This window comes from Pogona vitticeps, chromosome 5 (genome assembly GCF_051106095.1).
Source record: "Pogona vitticeps strain Pit_001003342236 chromosome 5, PviZW2.1, whole genome shotgun sequence".
NCBI lineage: Eukaryota > Metazoa > Chordata > Lepidosauria > Squamata > Agamidae > Pogona > Pogona vitticeps.
The window spans coordinates 194,600,794-194,625,591 of record NC_135787.1 but is presented as its reverse complement, the minus strand read 5'-3'; the positions used below and the strand labels follow the sequence as shown (position 1 = coordinate 194,625,591).

Genomic DNA, 24,798 nt, shown 5'->3' with positions numbered 1-24,798 from the left:
CAGCAGCTCACAGAAACAGGTTTCCTTTTTGGAACAGACGGCTTTCTTGGCCCTTACTGTGGGTAGGTCTGGGCCACTTCTGAGGGCCGAGTTCTAAACCCCAGGACCCACGGTGGGCATCACAGTGGCTTTGAGAGAGGCCATTTCTCCCAGCCTCTTTGGTCTACTCCGTGCAAATGTTTCTGTTCTGACGCATGCCACTCACCAGCAGAGAGACGACTGTGCTGGAATAGAAAGCCAAGTCCTCGATGATCTCTGTGCGGCGGTTGGCTCCGATGCGCAAGGACCGGCTGTGGACCTCTTCCGGCAGCACCGTCAGGATTTCCAGCAAGAAGGGCAGTGACGTCACATCGTTATTGTACCTGGGGAGCCGAGGGGAGGGGGGAATGCTTCAGAAAGAGGAACCAGCAAGTGTGCTAAACCTCAAGGCAATGGAAGGCACATGCCAAGCAAAAGGGAACTCATCGTCTCAACCTCCCCTGACTGCACCAGCTAGGGGATGATGGGACTGATAGTCCAACACAGCTAAACAGCACCAAGCTGGGGAAGCTAGGGTACAGATTTTAGCCCAGAACCTAAATCAAGTCCTATGTGTCCAGTATTAGGGCCAGAATCCCCCAAAGCAGATGGGGGTGTGCCCTCTTATGACAAACCAGGGTGCCTTCCAGAGAGACTCAAGCTTCCAGTTTCAAGCAGCCAGAGTGTGGCTTCTCTCAAGAGAAATGAAAGGTTTGGATGAACCCCATAAACTGCCAGGGAGCCCCTGATACAAAAAGGACATGGCCCTGATGGGTGCCCTGAACAGGACAGCTCAGTGAGCCCAGAGAGGGATAAGGTGGACACAGACTGAAGGGTGGAAGGGGAAAAAAAAACCACAAGTGTCATAGAACAAAGTTATGTTTCAGCAACACCATCCCCTGCTTTAAAAAAATCTGTTAACTGGACCTAATATACAACACGAGATGATTCTTCCATTCTCAGATCACGTGACAAGGTTGCCAATTTAATGGGTACTGGCTGCCTGTATGCTTTCGAGCCCAATACCACAGGAGGGCCAGCGTCCAGGCAGTGAGCCAGAAGTGGTCCAGTGGCCTTCTTGCATGCTCCTTAGATGGATGGGGTGGGTGGAAGGAGGGAAGGAAGGCTCATGTCTTGGTAGGGGGGCATTCTCTATTTCATGATAATTGCTCCCTGGGTGCCCATATCTGCCCTACCAAGTCTGAGTCCAAAGTCACTGAAGAGACTGAAGACCGAAAAGGCCGAACCACTTACTTTTCAACCAGTGTGTGCACACAGCCTTTCCAAGAGGCCATTTGTAGGGCGAGGTCTGCTATGGCTAATGCAAGCTGTAGAGGGGGAAGAGAAGACAAGGTGAAGGGCCAGCACTTCCGACATACATGCAGACACACCCAACAGCCCCACCATGCGGCGGACGCTCAGCTTCTACGATAAGCCCTGCCCGAAGAGAGGACTCCAGAGGCCTGCGGGAGCAGAATCCTTCCCCGGGAATTCGACCGAGTCGACTCTGATGGCAGGTAAGACTTGCCCGCCGGGGCTGCTCCCCCCCCAAGGCTTCGTGCGCCTGAACAGGTGGGGTGCTCACCTGGGTGACGATGACAGGGGACATGTCTTTCAAGTTCTGGATGTGGGAAAGCAACGAGTCCCGCAGCGAGACGTGCGAGTCTGTGGGGAGCTCGTAGAATGAGGTCTGGATTTTCATCTTCATGGTCTGGGCTGCAAAGTAGCAAGACTCAACGTCCTGCCGGATCTGCAGCAACTGGTCGGAGACCTCCCAGGCGTGGACCTGTTGCAGGAGACAAAAGGGGAAATGATCCCACCCGTCCAAGAGGGGAAGCTGGAGAAGAAGAAGAGGGTCTCCCCACAACATCACATGCCTTAATAGGTTTATTTCATCAGGGGGAAGGGGGGAAAAAGCAAGCAACCTCTGCTCTGATCACCTAACCCAGTGAGGGTGAACCTTTTTGAGCCCGAGTACCCAAACTGCAACACAAAATCAACTTATTTCTTTCAAGGGGCCAATGCTGCAATTAAAACCCGAATACTGAGGTTTTAGTTTAGAAAAAAACAAAACACAACTGCTCCTGCACTGCAAGGGTTAAATGCTTGTGTGGTCCCCCCCCCCCCAAATGGGTGGTGTTAACAAAGAAATACTTACCTGTCCTCCAATCCCCCACTGGGCTAGACCGGCAATAGTCGCCATGGCACGCCCTCCACTGGACCACTGCACCAGCAGAGGGGAGTGCTGAAATCTGGGATCGGAGGACGGGTAAGTATTTCTCGATGGCGACTTACGGCTTGTGTGCCCACAGAGAGGGCTCTTGTGTGCCAGCCGTGGCACGCCTCCCATAGGTTCGCCATCGCCGACCTAACCCATCACAAGAACGTAAACGGGTAACAAACGCAAGAACGCAGCTCTCGGCACAGTAGCGGTCTGAGAAATCTGGAAGCCCGTGGACTTCTTCCACGGGCACCTTGCTAGCCCTTGGGATGGCATAGGGCACTTTGAAAGTACCTGGATCACTGGGGCCATTTCGTAACTGGAGAACCCCTCGGGGCAGATTCTTAAGTGAGTCCCCCACAAGGGCCTCAGTAATTCCCTGCTGGTCAAGGTACGGCTGCACCTTTCAGTATGTCAGCAAGGGCTGGGCTACCCAAGCTTGAAGCCAGAGGGGAGCCTCTCTGACTTCCTCAATGCCATCGACAATCACAGCTGCTGGAGGCCCGCTTATCCTGAGTGGGTTGATTTATAAAACAAGCCCATGGCCTTCAGTTTTCCAGACCTGAGCAGAGCTGTGGAAGAGAGGAACGGCAGACCATCATTACTTGTTAAAGAGTCACTATCTGTTGGAAATAACTGGAGGGCAGGTGATGAAAACACACACATGGCAGTCATTCATCTTGCATGGGAGGGGGAGGAGAGGATGCCTCCCCTTCAGAATGCCTCTGGTGTGAATGGGGGGGGGCATCTGCTCGCTGCTCCAGTAACCTCAGCGGACTCAACTGCTGAGAGTCAGGTCCCCCGCCTGACCCCTCCATTTGCACTGTCCCAACTGGGTGCTGGTTCACCAGAGCTCACCTGGAGAAATGTGACCTTCCAGATACTGCTGGACTAGAGTTCCCATCAACCCACTCCCCATGGGCTCTGACATCCAGGCAGACCGGGAGGGGGGAGGGGGATGGCACGCAACCCAGCAAGATCTGGAGAGCCAGAATTGCCCACCCCTGCATTGGAACATAAGAGCCTAGGAACAACACTGTGCTGGATCAGGTCAAAGGCTCCCCTGGCCCACCTTCCTGTATCTCACACTGGCCCCCACCAGATGCCTCTCGAAGCACACCAGACCACGAGAGACCTGCCTCCTGATAACCCCTCCCGTGCATCTGGCCTTTGGAGGTCCCTTCCTTCAAAGCCTGGAGATGATACATTCCCATCATGACTTATCACCTGCAAGGGACTCTTCCCTCCAGCAATCTGTCCAATCCCCTTCGAAAGGCCTCTAGGTCAGATGCCATCCCCACATCCTGGGGCTAGGAGTTCCACAGACTAACAACACGCTGGGCCAAGAAACCTTTCCTTTGGTCTTTTCTCCTTCTCCCAACCCTCCATTGGACTGAGGTTAATCCCACGTCAGACCCTCAAAGCAGCAGGCATTTCACTGGTGCCTCAGCCTCTCCCTCTTCTCCCCTCTACCCACCGGCCATGTAGCGCAAGCTGCCTTGCAGACCGCGGCACGGATAAGCAGCCTGCCCCGATTAACCACTAGGGTCACAAATGTAGGTGAGCCGGTGAGAGTTCCTGTGGGCTGGTAGGAAGTTACTGGCTGTTCCATCTGCGGGATCATTTGGGGGCCCAGACCAGAATACAGTGGTGCCTTGCTTGACAACGCTAATTTGTTCCAGCGAAATTGCTGTAGAGCGAAAACGTTGTCAAACGAAATAAAAAAGCCCATTGAAACGCATTGAAAACTGCCCAATGCGTTCCAATGGGCTGAATACCTGCTCGTCCAGCGAAGATCCTCCATATGGCAGCCATTTTCGGTGCCTGTAAAGCGAGGAATCCCTCCTAGAAAACAGCGGGGGGCCATTTTCTTCAGCCGGCGGCCATTTTGAAACCCGACGATCAGCTGTTTGCCGACTGTCGTAAAGTGAAAATCGGTTCCCGAAGCAGGGAACCAATCACCGCCAAGCAAAATTCCCCCATTTAAAACATCGTTTTGCGATCGCAATAGTGATTGCAAAAACCTCATCGTAAAGCGATTTCCTCGTAAGTGAGGCAATCATTAAGCGGGGCACGACTGTACTGTACTTTGGCTCTGCCTTTCCCTGCCCTGTCCAGCAGATACAGACGAACCAAGATAAGATAGCTGAGACTAAACTCCAACCCACTCCAGCGTTCTGTTCACACAGGAGTCAACCAGTTGCCCCCGAGGATCCGGCCAGCAGGAGACAGGTGCCAAATGATCCTCCATCTTGCATCCCACCGCAAAAGGAAGCACGCTGATCAATAACCTTCCTGTGGGGTAGCCATTGCCAGGTTTGACCTCCACGAATTGGTCTAATCCCTTTTTCGACCTGGTCAAGCAAGCTGACCGCTGCCAAGACTTATTTCAGTGAATTCCAAGGTGGATAAAAATCAAGGATTTTTTTTAATCACATTGATTTAAATCACAATTTAAATCAGGATTTAAATCTTTAAAACTATGTGGGGTTATTTTTTTAGATAGATTAAAAATCCATTTTAAAATTTAAATCACGATTTAAATCAAATCTATCCTGGTGAATTCCACTGTTTAACTACATGAGGCATGAAAATGCTTTAGTCCACAAACTAGCATTACTCCTACAGCAGGATGGAAGCCAAAACGGAGCAAAGACTTTGACCTTACTGCAGACAGCCTTCAGAGAAATACTTTGCATAGCATCTAATTCTGATAAGGTAGTGTCCGAGAAAGCAAAACGTTGACTTATAACCAGAGAACATCCCAACTCTGCCTTCATCAGCGCTCAAAACCAGTTCAGATCGCCACATTCACAGCTGGAACCGAAAAGCCACATGCTCCAGAACCCAGTTCTGGTTCATGTGGCCTACGACCCACCCAGGGTGATCCAGGGCATGTTTGCAGCCCCCCCCACAGGTAAAATAATTTAGAAACATAACAAAGCTTGCTGAGAGGTTCAATGCAAAGAACAAAAAGTTAAAAAGCCTTGAAACCTCCCAGAAGCATCATCAGTTCTCACTAGTGGTTGGACAGTTCCTGCGTATTCGTATTTTAAAGAGTCATTTCCAAGTCCGTTGCAGCCCTCTGCGAAGTGGGGGGGGGCTGAGGATAAAACCTGGAGCGCTCAGCCCCCCCCCTGGATGGCCCACCCTGATCCAACGCAATGGGAGCTGAAGGAAAATGGCAAACGGGCAGCTGTGTGGATCCAGGTTGGAAGCCCAAGGATTAAAAGTGTGCTGCTTATATACCACCCCATAGTGCTTCAAGCACTCTCTGGGCGGTTTACAAGTTAATTATGCAGGCTACACATTGTCCCCCCCCCCCCCAGCAAGCTGGGTACAGTACTCATTTTACCGACCTCGGGAAGGATAGAAGGCTGAGTCACCCTTGAGCAAGCTAACTGGGATTGAACCCAGGTCGTGAGCACAGCCTCTTCATGGATTGCTGCCTTGTCGTGGCGAAGGGGCTTGAGTAACTCAGAGAAACTATGGGCTATGCCGTGCAGGGACACCCAAGACGGACAGGACATAGTGGAGAGTTCCGACTAAACGCAATCCACCTGGAGTAGGAAATGGCAAGCCACTCCAGTATCTTTGCCAAGAACGCCCCATGCTCAGAAACAAAAGGCTAAAAGATATGACGCTGGAAGATGGGCCCCTCAGGTCGGAAGGCGTCCAACATGCTACTGAGGAAGAGCGGAGGACAAGTACAAGTAGCTCCAGAGCTAATGAAGTGGTTGGGCCAAAGCCGAAAGGACGCTCAGCTGTGGACGTGCCTGGAAGTGAAAGGAAAATCCAATGCTGCAAAGAAAAATACTGCATAGGAACCTGGAATGTAAGATCTATGAACACTGGGAAGCTGGAGGTGGTCAAACAGGAGATGGCAAGAATAAACATCGACATCCTGGGCATCAGTGAACTAAAATGGACAGGAATGGGCGAATTCAGCTCAGATGATTATCATATCTACTATTGTGGACAAGAATCCCGTAGAAGGAATGGAGTAGCCGTCATAGTCAACAAAAGAGTGGGAAAAGCTGTAATGGGATACAATCTCAAAAATGATAGAATGATGTCAATACGAATCCAAGGCAGACCATTCAACATCACAATAATCCAAGTTTATGCACCAACCAGCATTGCTGAGGAGACTGAAATTGAACAATTCTATGAAGATCTACAACACCTTCTAGAACTGACACCAAAGAAAGATGTTCTTCTCATTCTAGGGGACTGGAATGCTAAAGTAGGGAGCCAAGAGATAAAAGGAACAACAGGGAAGTTTGGCCTTGGAGTTCAGAACGAAGCAGGACAAAGGCTAATAGAGTTTTGTCAAGAGAATAAGCTGGTAATCACAAACACTCTTTTCCAACAACACAAGAGGCGACTCTATACATGGAAATCACCAGATGGGCAATATCGAAATCAGATTGATTATATTCTCTGCAGCCAAAGATGGAGAAGCTCTATACAGTCAGCAAAAACAAGACCTGGAGCTGATTGTGGCTCTGATCATCAGCTTCTCATAGCAAAATTCAAGCTTAGACTGAAGAGATTAGGAAAAACCACTGGGCCACTCAGGTATAATCTAAACCAAATCCCTTATGAATACACAGTGGAAGTAAAGAACAGATTTAAGGAACTAGATTTGGTGGACAGAGTGCCTGAAGAACTTTGGATAGAGGCTTGTAACATTGTCCAGGAGGCAGCAACGAAAACCATCCCAAAGAAAAGGAAATGCAAGAAAGCAAAGTGGCTGTCTAACGAGGCCTTAGAAATAGCAGAGAGGAGAAGGGAAGCAAAATGCAAGGGAGATAGGGAAAGTTACAGAAACTTGAATGCAGACTTCCAAAGAATAGCAAGGAGAGACAAGAGGGCCTTCTTAAATGAACAATGCAAAGAAATAGAGGAAGATAACAGAAAAGGAAAGACCAGAGATCTGTTCAGGAAAATTGGACATATTAGAGGAACATTTTGCGCAAAGATGAACATGATAAAAGACAAAAATGGGAGGGACCTAACAGAAGCAGAAGACGTCAAGAAGAGGTGGCAAGAATACACGGAGGAATTATATCAGAAAGATGTGGATATCCCGGACAACCCAGACAATGTAGTTGCTGACCTTGAGCCAGACATCCTGGAGAGCGAAGTCAAGTGGGCCTTAGAAAGCCTGGCTAACAACAAGGCCAGTGGAGGTGATGGCATTCCAGTTGAACTATTTAAAATCTTGAAAGATGATGCTGTTAAGGTGCTACATTCAATATGCCAGCAAGTTTGGAAAACTCAACAGTGGCCAGAGGATTGGAAAAGATCAGTCTACGTCCCAATCCCAAAGAAAGGCAGTGCCAAAGAATGCTCCAACTACCGTACAATTGCACTCATTTCGCACGCTAGCAAGGTTATGCTCAAAATCCTACAAGGTAGGCTTCAGCAGTATGTGGACCGAGAACTCCCAGAAGTACAAGCTGGATTCCGAAGAGGCAGAGGAACTCGAGACCAAATTGCTAACTTGCGCTGGATTATGGAGAAAGCCAGAGAGTTCCAGAAAAATATCTACTTCTGCTTCATTGACTATGCGAAAGCCTTTGACTGTGTGGACCACAGCAAACTATGGCAAGTTCTTAAAGAAATGGGAGTGCCTGACCACTTTATCTGTCTCCTGAGAAACCTATATGTGGGACAGGAAGCAACAGTTAGAACTGGTCATGGAACAACTGAGTGGTTCAAAATTGGGAAAGGAGTACGGCAAGGCTGTATATTGTCCCCCAGCTTATTTAACTTATATGCAGAATACATCATGCGGAAGGCTGGACTGGAAGAAACCCAAGCCGGAATTAAGATTGCGGGAAGAAATATCAACAACCTCCGATATGCAGATGATACCACTCTGATGGCAGAAAGTGAGGAGGAATTAAAGAACCTTGTAATGAGAGTGAAAGAGGAGAGTGCAAAAAACGGTCTGAAACTCAACATCAAAAAAACTAAGATCATGGCCACTGGTCCCATCACCTCCTGGGAAATAGAAGGGGAAGATATGGAGGCAGTGTCAAATTTTATCTTCCTGGGCTCCATGATCACTGCAGATGGAGACAGCAGCCCTGAAATTAAAAGGCGCCTTCTTCTTGGGAGGAAAGCGATGACAAATCTGGACAGCATCTTGAAAAGCAGAGACATCACCTTGCCAACAAAAGTCCGAATAGTCAAAGCTATGGTTTTTCCTGTCGTGATGTATGGAAGTGAGAGCTGGACCATAAAGAAAGCAGACCGCCGAAGAATTGATGCCTTTGAATTGTGGTGCTGGAGGAGGCTCTTGAGAATCCCCTGGACTGCAAGGAGAACAAACCTATCAGTTCTAAAGGAAATCAACCCTGAGTGCTCACTGGAAGGACAGATCCTGAAGCTGAGGCTCCAGTACTTTGGCCATCTAATGAGAAGAAAAGACTCCCTGGAAAAGACCCTGATGTTGGGAAAGTGTGATGGCAAGAGGAGAAGGGGACGACCGAGGATGAGATGGCTGGACAGTGTCTGCGAAGCAACCAACATGAACCTGACACAACTCCGGGAGGCAGTAGAAGACAGGAGGGCCTGGCGTGCTCTGGTCCATGGGGTCACGAAGAGTCGGACACGACTAAACGACTAAACACACACGTGAGCACAGTTTTGGCTGCAGCACAGCGGTTTAACCACTGCGCCACGATGCTGCCCAACCAGGAAAAAAATTATGAGAAAACTTTGGATTTTAACAGCCAGGATCTTCCACCCAACAGACCTCTCTCCTTAACTACCGCCCGTTGTGTAGGGTAGTGAGGAAAGGAAGCCGGCCCTGAGTACTAGAATTCTGAATGAAAAGTGGGTCAGTGGGCCAGGATTCCTCATACCGGTCCTAAGAAATACAAAGCGGGTTCACTTAGAAGCGTCCCCACTTCTTCCAAGAGCTGCAGATTCTACTTTCTGCCGTTTGGCGGTTCCGAACACTTTGTGACTGGCAAACTTTTCCTGATGAACAGATGAAAACACCTCCCCAGAACAGCTCTGGGATTAGGGAAAGCGGCCTTTCCCCTTCCTAGACGGCAAATCCCCCTGGGACAAACATAGCTTTGAAGGGGGGGAAAAGAAGGACAAAGTGCCAAACACAAGGCAGGATTAGCAACCGGGGGGGGGGCACTCCCTATACATTGGTTTCAGTGAGCCTTGTGGTGCAGCAGTTAAAACTGCAGTACTGCAGCAGAACCTCACAACCACTGTTCTATCCCAACCAAGGCAGATTTGATTTAAATCGAATTGATTTGAATCACTTTTTAAATCACTAGTTAGTAAGCAATCTATTTAAAAAAATCAGAGTTACATTTTAAAAAACCTTAAAAATCAATTTAAAACTTTTATTCAAATAAGATTTTTTTAAACAAGTTTTCTAAATAAAATTAATTTTTAAATTTTCCTTTTAATACAATGTTTACTAACTAATGATTTAAATCAATTTTATTTAAATTAAATCTATCCTAATCCCTATGGATTCTGGTAGCTAGACACAGCCTTCCATCCTACCGAACTCAATAAATCGAGTACCCAGTTTAGGGGTTTTGTGGGGAGGGGGGAATGTGTAGCCCGCAGATTAAATTGTAAACCACCCAGAGGGTGCTTTAAGCAATGTGGGGTGGCATACAAGCAGCTATGCTTTCTCATTTTATTTCCAGCAAACCACGTGGCTTATTACAGAATGATGGAGTTGGAAGCAACTCCTGGCTGCTCAGTGCAGGAATCCAAGTCAAAGCAATCAGACGGACAGCAGTCCCCATTTTCTCTCGAAGGCCTCCAGGGCTGGAGCGCTCAGCCCTTCCTGAGGTCACGGGCTCCGCTTTTGCCCAAAGACCATTTCTGGGTCCTTTTTAAAGAGAAAGGTGGGATAAAACTATTTCAAATAAAATCAGTAATCATTAGCATATAATTATTCTCCAGCCCCGCAGACCAGGGCTGGGGAACATGACATGGCCTCCAGACGAACAGGCCAATCCTCACATTGCATGTTCTGAAGCAGTGGCGGCTATCTAACAAAGTCTCTCGCTCATTCCAAAAGAGTTCCCCCCCCCCAGGAATTCACAGAACTGGGGCATAATTTAAAGACAGACTTCCACAAGTAGTCAAAAAGCCTTTTTTTAAAATTATAGACTATTATAGAACAACCACCATGGTTAACAGTAGTAGTGAGAAGAGTAGCTTTGGGCATGTGCAGAGTGTTGCTGCTTCTCTCAGCACGGGAAGACTGCAGCAACCGTCGGGCCCCCAAGGCAGAAGTCAACTGCTTATGTGAACAGGGCCCCTTTTCACAATGAAGTGCCTGGATCTTTCTTGCTTCCCTCCTCCAGGCTGGCTACTTAAAAACAAAAAAACAACAACCCTACACTCCAGTGGACACGTTTGGCCCACAGAGGAAGCAAGACTCCCATCTACTGACAGCACTCAAACGATGAAGAACACTAAAAAATCTTTCGAGCAGAGGAAGGGAACTCAGCCTGGAGACGAGAGCGGTCGTGTCTCTTCCTGCGCTGCGGAGCTCTGCGACCAGAGGAAACACCTGGATGCCTCTCCCTTCACCTGAGCCAGAAGCTCTTGGACAAGCGGCAAATGCCCCAGGACAGGCCCCTGCCGTGGGTTTGAAAAGCCATGCCCTCAACAGCCCCGAGTCAGCGCCTGAAAGGGAATACCAAGGAGTCAAGGAAACTGGGTCTTGACCGACCAGCTGAAAGGGTGTCCTGTTTCCCTATAAATGGAAACGGGATCCTTCAAGTCGGTCGGTGCCCCGGCCCGGCCTCCTGCTGGCAAGGGGCACTCTTCTGCAAAGCCACGGGCTCCTTCACGCACCCGGGAGTCCACATTCAAAGGATAACCACAGAAACGTCAAGGACTGAAGGCACGGATGTCAAGCCCAAAGAAGAGGCAACGGAAATAAATGTGCACCCCCCCGTTTCCCATCCAGTGACTCCTTCCCCTCGGCTTGTTTGTCCCCACTGCTGCATTTTCTTCTTTTCTAAGCCCTTGGGGCAGGGCCCTGTCCTGCCGTTGTTTTCTTTTTTAAAAAAAGAAAAACCAGACAGCCCAACAGAAATAAAATACTTTGCACTGGAAGGAGGAAGTTCTTAAGCATCCACATGATCCAGAGGGTTTGGGTTTGGACCAGAGAGACCAGGATGTGGTCTCCAACCAGACATTCATGGCTTCTCGCTTCCCTTCAAGATAGAAAGGAAGAGGGCACCCTCTCCCCCCCTACCTTCTCTGCGAGAGAAAAACGTGGCAGCTGTCCTCCGTGTTTGCAAAAGGGAGTTTTTAAAGAGACAACACCCAGGATCCCCCAGCAAATTTGGAGTGGGGGATTCTGGGAGTTCCTTTCAAAATTTTGGTCTGGGCACTGAATTTTAATGGTGTGGGGCAGAGTAGTGGGCCAAGTAGCTAGCGGCTTCTTTCTGGAAGGGGAAACGCAACATGACTGGATGTTGCCTCTAGCCAGAGAGAGAGAGACGTACAGTTGGAGAACCGCACGGATGCAGCCACCGAGAGGCCCAGTTTTTGCAAGGTTTCACCCAAACCTACACTGGTTCGGGCAAGCCACCACCCAGGTTTAGTTTAATGGCTACCACGGCATTTCAGGATAATAGGTGCCATGGGTGAATGCTTCACGGGACAAAAGAAGGATCATGAAGCTGTTTGTGAAACAGACATTCTGCAGAATCTGACAAAACACAGAAGAGCCCTTTCCACAGTCAGCACATTAAAAAAAAGAAAAAAACGTTGACCGTTCCATTCCACCCATCGGCATTGCTCAATTCTGGCTATGTCCTACTCATCTCGCAAATATGTACAACTTTATCTCGGTTTATCAGAAGGCCTTTCCTACTGGGCAGCAGGACAGGCCCTCAAACAATTCTCAGGATTTGAGATGACTTATTTCCCTAGGCTTCACACTCCTCGGGTTTGTCCACTTATACCTTGCCTGTGGCAATTTTTCTTTTCCCAATGGGGGTGGAAACCAACCCCCAGAATTCCACCCAGTCTGTTATCACTCTTCTGATTACACAATGAGGTGGATCGGTCAGATCAAAAAAGCAGCAATTTGCCCACACTCTTTGTGAGATTCAGGCAGCGGCACCACTGGAGAAGATTCTTGAGCCCCTGTGACCCAGACTCGCCTATGATTTGGAGGAAGGTGGAAGAACTGTGGGCTCCAAAGCTAGGGCGGGATAATCAAGGACCAGGGCCAGGAACCCCTAGCCTTCTCCTCCACCCCGTTCTGTACAATGTAATCATGGAGAACTTGGAAACCTGCATGCTATATAGTACAAGGACCTGGTTCCCATATCTGACAACTTCCGTGTCTTTCTGATATTGCTTAGGCAGATCAACAAGGCTATCTGCCCAGGGCAGATGGCTTAACTGCAAGCCCAAGAGAACTGCTAAAAGCTAACATGCAACCCGCACAGGAAAGGGTGCCCTCTTACTCAACAGGAGGATGCGCAAGAAGGGCCAAGGCTATCAAACGGTGACATTCAAGGAGGACGCCTTGGACTGACAAGCTGTAACAGTCAAGGCTAGGCTTTTTTTTTTTCTTCAAATCCTCCCTGGAAACCAGAGTGACAGTGAAACTCCATGAAAAAAGGCCAAAAGAGTTCCTGCACCATGCAGCACCGTTTTAATACATTTAATGCAAGATCAGGGAGTAGAGCAGACAAACCCCGCGATGCAGTGGTTAAACTGCAGCGCTGTGGTCAAGACTCTGCTCCTGACCTGAATTTGATCCCGATGGCTTCAGGTTATTGGCTCAAGGTTAACTCAGTCTTCCATCCTTCTGAGGTTGGTCAATTGAGTACCTAGCTTGCTGTGGTTAAGTTGTAGTTTGCATAAAAATTTCCGCTGTAAACCACCCAGAAAATACTCTAGCACTATGAAGCGCTATATAAGTTGAAACAACAAATACCAAAATGTAATTTAGCATAGCGCGTGCGCATGTACGCACACACACAAAACTCTCAACTCAAACATAACTGGGAGCTTGGTATGCTATGGGCCCTGCTCATCTCTATCATACTGGCACATAATGGTGGTTATCAATCCCTATACTTGACGTAGAGACTGATGCTGCCTCACAACAATCTCACTCTTCCCAACCACCCCTCTGTCTGGTTTTCATCACAGAAGCCGTAAAGAAAGAGAGGCCAAACATGCTGCCCCAAGCCCTAAGAATCAGAAAAGGTAGGTGTTGCAGCAGTGACCATAATGATCAATGTCTAGGCTGCCCCACTCTGGTTAAGGAAGGAAGGATGGATGCATAAGGAACTTCAAGACTGGGCACCTAGAAAAACTAGCCGGTTCTATTTGGCACATACCCTTGTGGACTGCAGCCTGCTTGAAGCTGATGATGCAGGGCATAGGATGCTTTAAATTAATTTAAATTAATTACTTCTGGCACTCCCATCTAGTTTATGTTGGCACAAAGTTATGCAGCGTATAAGACTATGGCTGGACAACTCTTCCTCCCTTTCCTTCTTTAGAAGAGGGAGATTTGGACAGGCATAAATCTTTTGGCCATCTTAAGCAGAAAAGTATGTGGGCACTCGTGGAATCCAAAGTCCCACCTATAATACCCAGAGGCTGATTATGTGCAAACTAAGTCTTCCCTAAAACAATTCTTCCTAATGTGTGGCTACCCAAATGTTACTGGACGACAGCTCCCAGAGCGCCTTACCTTTGACTATACTGTCTGAGACCTCTGGGAGATGTGGTCCAAAATACCAGGGGACACACATTTGGGCATCACCCCTGCAGTCTAAAATATACAAACTTCTCTGAAACAGAAAGATGCATTACAGGCCTGTGATTATGAATTGTACAGCATGTTTTATAAGGACTGTTTGATTCTGTTGCTGACATCAATGGGCCACAATATAGCCTTATACTGTAGTTGGCAATCTAGAAGTGACAGAAGCAGGAAAAGGTCATGCCCTCGATGTGTTCAGCTGTCTTTCAAATACTGACAGTTTTACTGCATAATATTCCAGTCCTTTTTAGGTGTCTCCAATGCTTTTGTTGCTGCTGTGTTGCTGTTTATTGTAGTTCAATGATCATCTGCTTTTATACTGATATGGTTTGAAACATGCATTAGAAGTGGAACAAATTCTCAAAATCAAACAAAGTAAAATAAAGAGTACTTGCAAGAAATACGCTACAGAAGGGCACCATGGCCTGCGATCCTCACCGGTATGGTATGACTTGGAATAACTCTCCAGTAAAGCCAGCTTCAGACCCAAGGTTTAAACTGCTTATATTCACAAGATCTATGGAACATTTCTGATGCTTTGTTAGTTAGTGGGGCAATACCAGAGACTGGGCTTGAACACAGGTCTAACTGGACCACACTTGTTTTTCAACTATCTTTAAAGTAAGGGCGTGACTGCTAGGAATTTTTGCCCAAGTCCAACAAAATTCACACGCATAGCTTTCTCTGCCTTGCTATCTACAGCAACCTCATTGCAGCCTCTAAAGCAGCTTTTCTCAACTTTTTTTCAAACTCAGCAACACCATTTTGAGAAAGATACAAACCCTTTATATCCCTTTCAATCTGCACCCCCAAAAAGTTTTATTTGGAATCTGAACTATAACAGCTAAAATACATCAAAGTGCCCATACATTTGCAGAGGAAATATTTCAAAGAATACAACTCAGATCCTTTTTCCCTTTCTGCAGATTAGAATTATAACACTGAACTCTCTTTTTTTGCCCACATGACACGAGCCTTCCCTGAAATCCCCATTCTTTTATGTTGGTGGGAGAAGGTAGCCCTCGGATTAACGCCTCCCTGAACAACCAGAGCAAAAGGAGATACTAAACCATGCAGGTTGTTGGAATCATTCTGACTGTACACTAGGAGAGGATAGCAAAAGGTCCTTTCTATCTCTGCAGGTCTATGATGATGATGAAAGTGGAGCCAATGTTTTTGAACTGCAACAACCCCAGTGTCCTTAGTCAGAGAAATACTAGGAAACACAGTCCCAGCACCATCTCATGGGCCATATTCTGCCAGCTCCTGCTAGAGGCGGGGAGGACCACTTCTGATTCAATCCCTCAGCGTTTCTCAGTGACCGTCTCCTCAACCCACTGATGGAATCTGGTCTTGGGACAAGTGATGTACAGTTTTATCAGGAAACACTGCAAGACCAGAAGAGGGAGGCAAAGCACAAACAACTTTTCTTACCACACCACAAACAAAACAAGGTTTGCAACTGAGCAAAAACAGAGGCTTAAGGAATGTGCTAAAGTTACAGAGGGCAATTCTTTCTTTCTTTTTTTAGAAGAGCCAAGGCCACTGAGAAGAATGTTGGTGAGCTCAGAGTTTTTTCATCAGCGCAGCACTTGCATAAGTACGATATCAATACAAACAAGCCGAGTATCAGAATAAGCCAGGCAGGCAAGGTCCTAGCTGGAAGGAAGAAAGGAAGTTACGTCTCCCCCTGGTGTCACAATCCAGAGATGCTGGATAGAAACACGGCCCATAAAGTTAGGGATCAAATGGGAGGGAAAGATTACTAGGACAGAAACCAAGAGGGACATTCAATAATTGTTCAATTATTAAGTTTACTACTACAGCCGGATCCATCCGCTGCACGGCAAATTTGCACTGACCACAGGGGGGAAATGGTGTAAGCATTCTGACTGAGCGGTAGCACCAATATTCATTTGGAATCTTTGCAGCTGAGCGTCACTGGACAACTCCAGCATTGGCTTTGCTCTGTATACAAATGTGCCAAGCGGTGAGGACACCACACACTGTGCCAGGAGATCTGTCAGAACTGCTAAGTCTAAACGCAACAGCACTTGCATCTCAGAAGAAGTACAACGATCAAAACAGACTCCTCTTGCCAACAGCCCACTGTAGAATGCAATCTCTGTTTTTATAACGTCCCCAAGTCCCCCTTCTAAGACTGCAGACACTTGAAATCTATTGCCTGGAATTTCTACCAACAGACAAAGAAGCAGCAACCGCTTTCCACTAGTATTCCTCTTCTACAGAAGGAACTTCCAGCCCCATTTTTCTGACCCCCCTGGCACCTACTGGGGCTCAAGCCACTAAGAAAGACACCCGATAATGCCACTCGTCTCGCAGCAGGCTCTCCCACCCGTCTGCTCCGCCAGACAAAGCTCCCATCCAGCACCTCTGCTGGCCATGCCAGCTGACGGAGGTCAGCCCAATGCCCATTTGCGCAACACCGCTCTTGGGAGGATGCAGACACTGATGGGAGCGTGAGAGAAAGATCTGGGCGACCAGACCGCTACCAGCCCTTGCCTGGGCCACGGGTGGGCTTCAGCAACAGCCCCATCCGTGGTTCTTCTGCCCCTTTAAAATCCTCACAAGCTCTCAAACATGCAGACCCATTTAGCACAAAGATGGGAAAAAACCCATCAACTATCCATATTTTCCAGGGCCTGCTGCTGCTGCTTCCCCGTTAACACTTGACTTTTTTTTTCCAACAAAAGAGGGCCCTGAATAACCAGCCTCCCTCCCGAGTCTCATTCACAATCCTCTGGACCCCTTCCCACCCTCTATAAACGCTCTCCTCTATTTTGCTATGTCTTGGCTTCTTCACCCCTGCCTCTGACCCTTCCACTATCATCATCCTCATCACCACCACCACCACCACCACCCAGCCTAGAGTCTCTCCCAGCAGGTCCCTTCCCCAAAGGGAGCTTAGGGGGTTCCGATTCCCCTGCCCTCCTCTTCCTCCCTCCCTCAGAGAGTTTTGCCCCAGCCCCTTCCAGACTGCATGGGGCCCTTTGCTCCCACCCACCCCCATCCCCTTCCTCTCAGCTGAACCCCAGGCTCGCCCCACCTCCTTCTCCCTCTCCTTCCACAGGCCTCAACCCCACCCCCACCCCTCTGCCTTCCCCCCCCCCTTGCGCCTCTGGGCGACCCTCCTTTCCCCCTCCCCTGCTTTGGCCTTAAAGGCCCTGACCCAACTTCAGTCAGGCCTCCTCAACACCCCCCCCAACTGTCGTGCCGTTAGTCTCCCCACTCTTCCTCCTTCCCCCCCCAGCCCCCAAAGAGACCCTCACGCTGGGCTCCTTCAGTCCCCCCTCCCGGTACACAAGCCTCCCAGGCTTCCTAACGCCCCTCACACAAAATACAAACACACACACACTCCCTCCACACCTCTCTGGCCACATTCCTGGGAGGGCCTTACCGCTCTTAGGATCCCCCGGGCCTAGTTCGTTCCTCACAGGCGGCTCCCACCGGCCCTGCCCGGCTCCGAGGAGGGACCCCCCAACCAACCCCGCCCCACCGCCGCCTGCGGGCTCACCGATCGCTGGAGCTCCCCGAGCCAGAGGCTGGCGCGCTCCTTGCCGCTGGGGTCCGGGTCGTGGTAGAGGGCCTGGACGGCCTGGTAGACGACCTGGAGGTTCGGCTTCCCGCCGCCGCCACCGCCACCGCCGCCCCCTCCTCCTCCGCCGCCGCCGCCGCCCCCGGGCCCGGGACAGGCGCCGCGTCCGCCAGGATCCATCCTCCTCCTCCTCCTCCTCCGCCGCCGCCGCCTCGTTCTCCTCCTCCTCCGCCTCGGGCCTTCTTCTTCTCCTTCACCGCCGCCTCCGCCTCCTCCTGCGGCCCTCCCGCCTCAGGCCTCCCAAGCCATGGCCGGGCGGCGCCTCCGACGAGTCCGTTACCGTGAGGGAAGCGAGGCAGCGCACGGGTGGGAGGGAGGGGGAGCGAGAGAGAAGCGGAGGGAGGTCAGAGGGTCGGTGTCACCCGGAGGGTGCTCCTGGCGGAAACCCCGCCCCGCGCGACCAAAGTTCCGGCCCCGGAGGCCCTCCTCCCGTCGGGCAGGCGAAAACCCGGCCAAAAAAAAAAGGGGGGAGGCGTTGTGGGGTGAGCGGGGAGGGTGTGTGAGGCGGCCTCCGAGGCCCAACGGCTCGAGCGGGTCGGGCACCACGTCCCGCGGAAGAAGGCCGGCCCGGCCTTCCCTCCCGCCCGGAACCGACAGCCACTGACGACGCACTTCCGGCCAGGCCGCGCGCGTGTGCCACCCGCAAAGGCCTCCGGGCTGGCAGCACGCGCCCACCCGGAAGTGGCCCGAGGCGGGAAGAGGCGCTGGCTGTCGGCGCGGGCGGGGGGGGGGGGAGAGAGAGAGAGAACAGCCTCGCGTCTCCTCAGGCGGCCGTCCTCGGCCTTGTCAGGCAGCCAACCCCCCCCCGCACACTTTTCATTCCTCCTTTTCATACATTTCCCTAGCTGGCAAAAATTCCACAGGCGTCGCTCGTCCCCTCTTGCTTGCTTGCTTGCTTTTATTTATTTATTTTTAAGCACCCCGCCTTTTTTCTGTCAAAAAGGACCCCAGGGAGCTCACATGCAGGGGAGACAGCAAGGTGGAAAGCTAAAACCAAGGAGTAAACAAAGGTGGTTTCCACCCTTAAAAGGCCATATTTAAAGCTAAGAACGAGGAGTCTCTGAAAGACAGGTTACCTCAGGAAAAGACGATATTAAAGTTAAAGCAAGAAGCCCTGCCAGTGCTAGGAAGGGACAAACAAATGCCACTCTGAGAGATGCTAAACACAAATAGGACTAAAGACCCAGTCACAGCAGTGATGCATAAAAATCCATTTGAAAAATTATTTAAAATAGTTTTATCCCATCATTCTCTTTAAAAGGGAACGAAAGTGGTTCACATCCTTAGAGGACAATATTTAAAGCTGAAAACAATATGTAAATCTGGCACTTGCGTTTTTTGCCTGGCATGCAATGGCTTAAAAACATTGGCCGGGATTTATGCGCCTTCCCAAAAAAAAGGGCCGTCCCCTCTCCCCATGGAATTATTTTTATTGCCCAGGAGGGGGAGAAGGTTCTTCCTTTGCTCATTGAAATTTGTGGGGCCTAAACAAATTTAATGAATGATACCCCCTCATTTTAAGTTGTTTTAGCCAATTGCTTTTGTTGGAGGGTAGCTTTTAATGTCATTACTCAGCCTGAGCCCCAGGCATACGCAGTCCCGAAAAGTGGCCATGGGGACCCATGCTTTAGTTACATACTGGCTGGATTTACTGTACTATAAAGGGCAGTACATGGAGCTGCCTATGGAAATTGTTCGGAAACTTCAGCAGGTCCAAAACATAATAGTCAGATTGCAGAAAGGAGCAAGTTACAGGGGTGACATACAGTAAGCCTCTGTTAACAGCAGCAGCACTGGCTGCGGATCCGTTTCCAGACACAATTCAAAGTTCTGGTTTTGACCTCAAGCCCTAAATCAGTGGTTCTTAACCTTTGTTACTCGGATGTTTTTGAACTGCAACTCCCAGAAACCCCAGCCAGCACAGTTGGTGGTGAAGGCTTCTGGGAGTTGCAGTCCAAAACTCCTGAGTAACCCAAGGTTCAGAACCAGTGCCCTAAATGACTCAGGCCCAAGCTACCTAAAAGACTGCATCTCCCTTTATGAGCTTGCTTGAGTGTTAAGATCATCAGGGGAGGCCATTTTCTCCAACCCAACACCTTCACAGGTACACTTGGTGGGGACACCTTTTCTGGCACTGCACCCAGATGTGGGAACTCCCTGCCACTGGAGGCCAGGCTGGCCCCATCTTGGTTGTCCTTCCATAAGTGGGCAAAGGCTTTCCTTTAGTGACTGGCTGCCTGGGTGGGGTTTTTTAATGGATTGTTGACCATATTACTTTGTATCTTTTTTTTTATTGATATTGTTTACTGTTTGTTTGGTTCTTTTTTAATATTTGTATAGCTACTGTCTTTAGCTTTAAATGTTGCCTTTAAATGATGTAAGCTGCCTTGGGTCCCTTTTAAGGAGAAAGTACAAATATTTTAAATAAATAATAAACTGCATTTGCTTCTGCCTTCTTGCTGTTGCTTTTTGGATCCTTTCCTCGCTTCCCTTGCAGGTCATCCCAGTGTGAACATAAGTGTAATTTCAGTAGTTTTTGCATGCAACACATTTAGGGAGTTTGCACCGTATGGGGAGAGTGTTTCAGAGACCGGACACCAAAGCTTAGAAGGCCATCTTTGTGGTGCCAGTTCTCCTGAATTCCACTTGCCCCGCCCTAATTCCTTCCTTGCACAGTACACCAAATCGTTCGAGCAGTGGGTGTGTTTGCAGGCACGCTTTTGCTTCCAGGGAGTGGCAGTGAAGGTTAACAGACTTTACAGCCGGCTGGACTTCTCTAAAACTCTGTACAGTAGTCAGTGGCCAAGGATTCTTTAGCAGAGAGTCAACAAGGAAAAACATTGGTTGAAAGTGAAAGTATGAAATCCACTTCCATAGGCACAGGATTAAGGTCAGAACAGAGATAGCCTGGAGCAGTATCTCAGGATGAAGAATGTTATTCGAATGCTGTTTTTATCTTTATATTCTGTAAGCCACCCAGAGTAGATTCCCAAATCTATATGGACAGAGTAAAGATGGAACAAATAAATAAATAAATACCCACGAGAAACAACACCAGCTTTTAAGAAGTACCTTATATACACTGCTGTGCATTCTGGACTCTACAAAATGGCATGGAATTGTGGATTTTTATGCAGGCAGCTATAAAAACAACAACCAGAAGCCATCACAATGTGGATTATAAGCAGAGGCAAGGAAATGTGTTAGATGAAGAGGGCCGCCCATGAAGAAATACTCACCCTAAGATTAAAGAGCAACAAAGTTAGAATACTGGGTGCATGTGATGCAAAATTAAAAACGCAGATTGTTACAGTTGATCATTCAAATAAACTGGACAACAAGCGGAGAAGGAAGAAGCTCTTTAGCTTGAAGAACCTGGGAGGTTTGCTGGTATGCGCCATGCCATCTTTGTTTAGAGGTGTCCCATCCAAGGTCAGAAGAGACAGGATGAGGTTTCAAGTAGGAAAGGAATAACAAGATAAAGAGGGTGAAAAATATTGTCCAAATTAGTAGAGCAATGAGCAATTCCATGCCTGCAATAGTGCCTTTTAAATCCACTCTTAAGGTCATGTTAATTAAATAATTTGGTGACCTCTAGTCAAGTGGATAGGGTTGAAAGAGCAACAGAGGCCAGAGTTTGGAAAGAACTAATTACAACTCACATCATTATCAGTAACTAACTCCTCTTGAGGTAAAGTGGGAAGCAACAACTAGTTGTAATGTTACTTTTCAGAGGTGATAAACCACACCTAAGCTCCGTTGATGTCATGAGCAACACCGCTCTCAACATTTACTTTCAAGGGCATTTAAAGACATCTTCAGAAGCGTTTTTGAGATGATTCCCCCCCCCCCCAGGTTTTACACTATTCTCTTGGCGATCCTGAGAGGCAAGGGAAGTTTTGGGTTTTCTTTTTAATTTTTATTTTAAAAGTACACTGTCAGAGCTGACCACTAAAGGAAACCAGACAGTATCTCCCTGTATTTTTCTAGCCGCCTGTGGATAGGGACAACCCATGGTGGCCATCGTGTTCCACAGAACAAATGGCTTGCATTGTATGAGTAACCCTATCCTGCTCCTGAACTACAGAAAAGTAATTATTAACTTTACCAGCTTCTTTTAAAATGAAAGTTTCTGAGCTCTCATCTTGGTCTGCCTCGAACATATCCCTCGTCTTGTCCAGGCAGTTTATTTCCTTCTCATCGAAACTGTCAGAGGGGTTCGCCGGACTCTTTCCCTGTGTCTCTCTCACCCTCTCTTACGATGTTGCTCATGGTCCCCTGCATCTGCCGTGAGCGAAAGGTCACAGCGGACCTTGGCTGGGTCACTGCAGGACATTTTCAGATTTAACCTGCCCAAGCAAACAACACAGCTCCGAACAAGAAGGCAACCTCCCAATGCCCGGAAAGGCATGTTATCGATCACGCCACTTTGCGAAAGGCTACGGATGATCCTGGACAATATTCCCTGCGTGAGGAGATGGGGAAGAAAGAGGTCTCCTCGCCCAGGAAATAGATTGTGGGAGCGCTACTACGGCATCCTTCAGCCACGGCTGCTCCCGAGAAGCTCCCCAGGTGTTGGAGAAACACTGCCTTGCACCACAGCCAGGCCCCCAACCCAGGATATGGGTTTTGTAGTACTTGCTTTTCAGAGTTTCCACAGGTGTTTCTGTTTTTGGCCTGGGCCTGAGGCTCTTGTTGTGTCAGAGGAGAAGAGCCAAGGTCACCTCTCAAGACTGATAAAATTGCATTCCGTTCTAAGTGCTTGCCAGCCTGGGAACCAGAGACCGGCCGGTGGAAAGTTGCAAGAGAGGCGTGAACTTGTGAACAAAGGACAGGATGCCGATTGGATACTCATCACGAAGCAGAAACCTTGATTTAAGCTATAGAAAGGTGTGTGTGTGTGTGTGTGTGTGTGTGTGTGTGTGTGTGTGTGTGTGTGTGTGTGTGTGTGTGTGTGTGTGTGTGTGTGTGTGTGAGAGAGAGAGAGAGAGAGAGAGAGAGAGAGAGAGAGAGAGAGAGAGAGAGAGAGAGAGAGAGAGACTGAATTGGAGGAGGAGGAGGTGACAGGTTTAAAGCCTTCCTTGATTGATTAGGAGACTTAGACATGGTTGATTAAAATAGCATGGTAATTAAGTAGTAAAATCATTTGTTAGTTAATAATTTTATTGTTTTACAGGAAAGACTTGCAGGAGCTTACTGTACTTAGGAGTTAGATGCTTGGCATTGAACCAGTATAATCTTTCTGTATTTCTTTTGTTTTGTAACTTTTTACTCTTTTTAAATAAACCTTTGATATTTTTACCCAAGGGTGATCCTTGGGGCCAAATGTGAGCGAGTGCCTATAGAAAGCACCTTAGCCAGAAGGGCTGTGTTTGCTATTTTTGTTCTTTGGGTGTCCTACCTGGTCAGGCTGGTGTGCAAGATTTAAAGTGCACAGCCAAAGTGTATTTAAGCCCAAATAAGGGAGGAACTGGAAATCTAGGGTCAGAAGCTTGTCCCTCATTGCCCACTCACCCATCTTCTAGGTCTCACCCAACCTAGGAACAAAGGGTGGTGGATGCTGGGAACTAGAGTCATGGCACTTTCTCCTAGTGGAATGACCCCTCTAAGGAGACACATTCCTGACAGGGTGTTCTCTCACCTTGCGACACCTTCCCGCTTGGCGAGCTGATCCTCTCCTTCAGGATAACTCCAGGAAGGCCCCATGGGAGAAGGTTTGCTTCCTTGCAAGGCCAACAATGTCGGTCCAATTTATTAGGGGAGTGGGAGGGAGGGAAAGCCCGCCCGTTCCCTCGTTGTATTGCCCATCTGCCCATCCAAACTGGACACTCTCTCAAAGGCTGATCAACGGGGGTGTTATTATTGCCCTGCTGGCGAGAAACATGGGTTCTAAAATGGGAAGAGGAAAAGGAGGGAAGGGTTCCAGACCCCCCGTCCTTCTGAGCTCCAGTCACCTTGAAATAGAAACCCCTTCTGGTAGAGAAAATATGTAGGATATGGATACGGATCTCCCATGCCAGGAAAATATTTACCTTCTTTCACTACAGCCCTAAAAATGTTTGTGCAGAAGTAAGTCTCCTTGTGTTTTACTGGACTTGGTCATTGGATATAAGACTTTTTCTAAACATACAATAACTTTTTCTTGTTTGTTTCATTAGCTGTATCTGGAGTGCTCCTTTCTTTATGTTGTTTGCCTTGGACATTTTATGGAAAGATTTTTCTTGTAGGCATCCTTCAGTCTTGAGAGACTAGGCTAACGTGCTCTGTATGGAGGACTTGGAACAGCGTCTAGTGTGGCTGAGAAGGCCAATTTGATAGTAACACAATCCCTTCCACAATGAAGACCAATACAGTCTGTCCCCTGTCCAGCTCCCTGGTTTTGCTGCTTTTGTGACTTCCTCTTTGCCTCGGCCTGCTGGACAAGGGTCTCTTCAAATTGGGAGAGGCCACAATGCACCGCCTGCCTCCAGGCTGAACGCTCAGAGGTCAGGGTTTCTCTTCTGCTTCCCATCAGTCTTTAATCATACCTTCCTCCTTCTTGAGACATAAAATGGTTTACAATATATATATATAGAGAGAGAGAGAGAGAAAGAAAATTAAACTAAAAACACAATAATGTACAGTATTAAAACAGTATGAAATAAACTGTCAGATTAAAACTAATATACACAGTGGAGGAGCCTTGTGGCACAGAGGTCCAAATGCAGTCCTTCAGCCAAAACTCAGCGATGGGATGGTATACCAGCAGCATGCTTTGCTTTTTGACCTGTTGCCGATTTCTCTGCCACAGTCGGGGGGTGGGCGGGGGTGGGCTAACGCAGTTCTGTCGCTGGGAATTCTTGATGGGGGAAAACCTAATCCTCTAAACACTGGGCCCAGGGAGTTTTAGTACGACGACACTGGAAGGGCGACTGGTTGCCTCAACTCTTTCCTATGTTGGCTGGCAAGGGGTCTCCGGGGTTTACTCACAGGTCTTCTCCAGTCCTCCCTGGAAGTGCTGGGGTTCAAACCTGGTGGGGCTTTCTGCGCTGCAGCAGTGGGGCAGGGTGCCACCCCACTTTTCACAGAAGGTTGAAGCAAGTGATAGAGGAAGCCGGGCGCATTCCCCCCACATGCACCAATCTCCTTGGCTTTTTC

At 48.6% G+C, this 24,798-nt stretch overlaps 1 protein-coding gene and 1 long non-coding RNA gene across 2 annotated transcripts in view; both read right to left on the bottom strand.

Annotated features, from left to right (window-relative positions):
* The window catches only part of TNPO3 (transportin 3), a 44,517-nt gene extending 26,721 nt beyond the window's left edge, over positions 1–17,796 (bottom strand). The window contains exons 1-4 of the mRNA XM_073002431.2: positions 17,581–17,796; positions 1,604–1,804; positions 1,273–1,346; positions 206–362 (exon numbers count right to left, since the gene is read on the bottom strand). Coding sequence (XP_072858532.1) covers positions 206–362; positions 1,273–1,346; positions 1,604–1,804; positions 17,581–17,781 — 633 coding nt within the window. The 5' untranslated portion in view covers positions 17,782–17,796. The remainder of the gene's footprint in view (positions 1–205; positions 363–1,272; positions 1,347–1,603; positions 1,805–17,580) is intronic.
* A 1,621-nt stretch (positions 17,797–19,417) lies between these two features.
* Positions 19,418–22,444, bottom strand: LOC144583189 (uncharacterized). Its single transcript, XR_013536846.1, has 2 exons — positions 20,901–22,444; positions 19,418–20,802 (listed from the first exon to the last, which is right to left on the bottom strand). It is a non-coding gene; the product is annotated as an uncharacterized LOC144583189 (long non-coding RNA).
* Between the last annotated feature and the right edge of the window lie 2,354 nt (positions 22,445–24,798).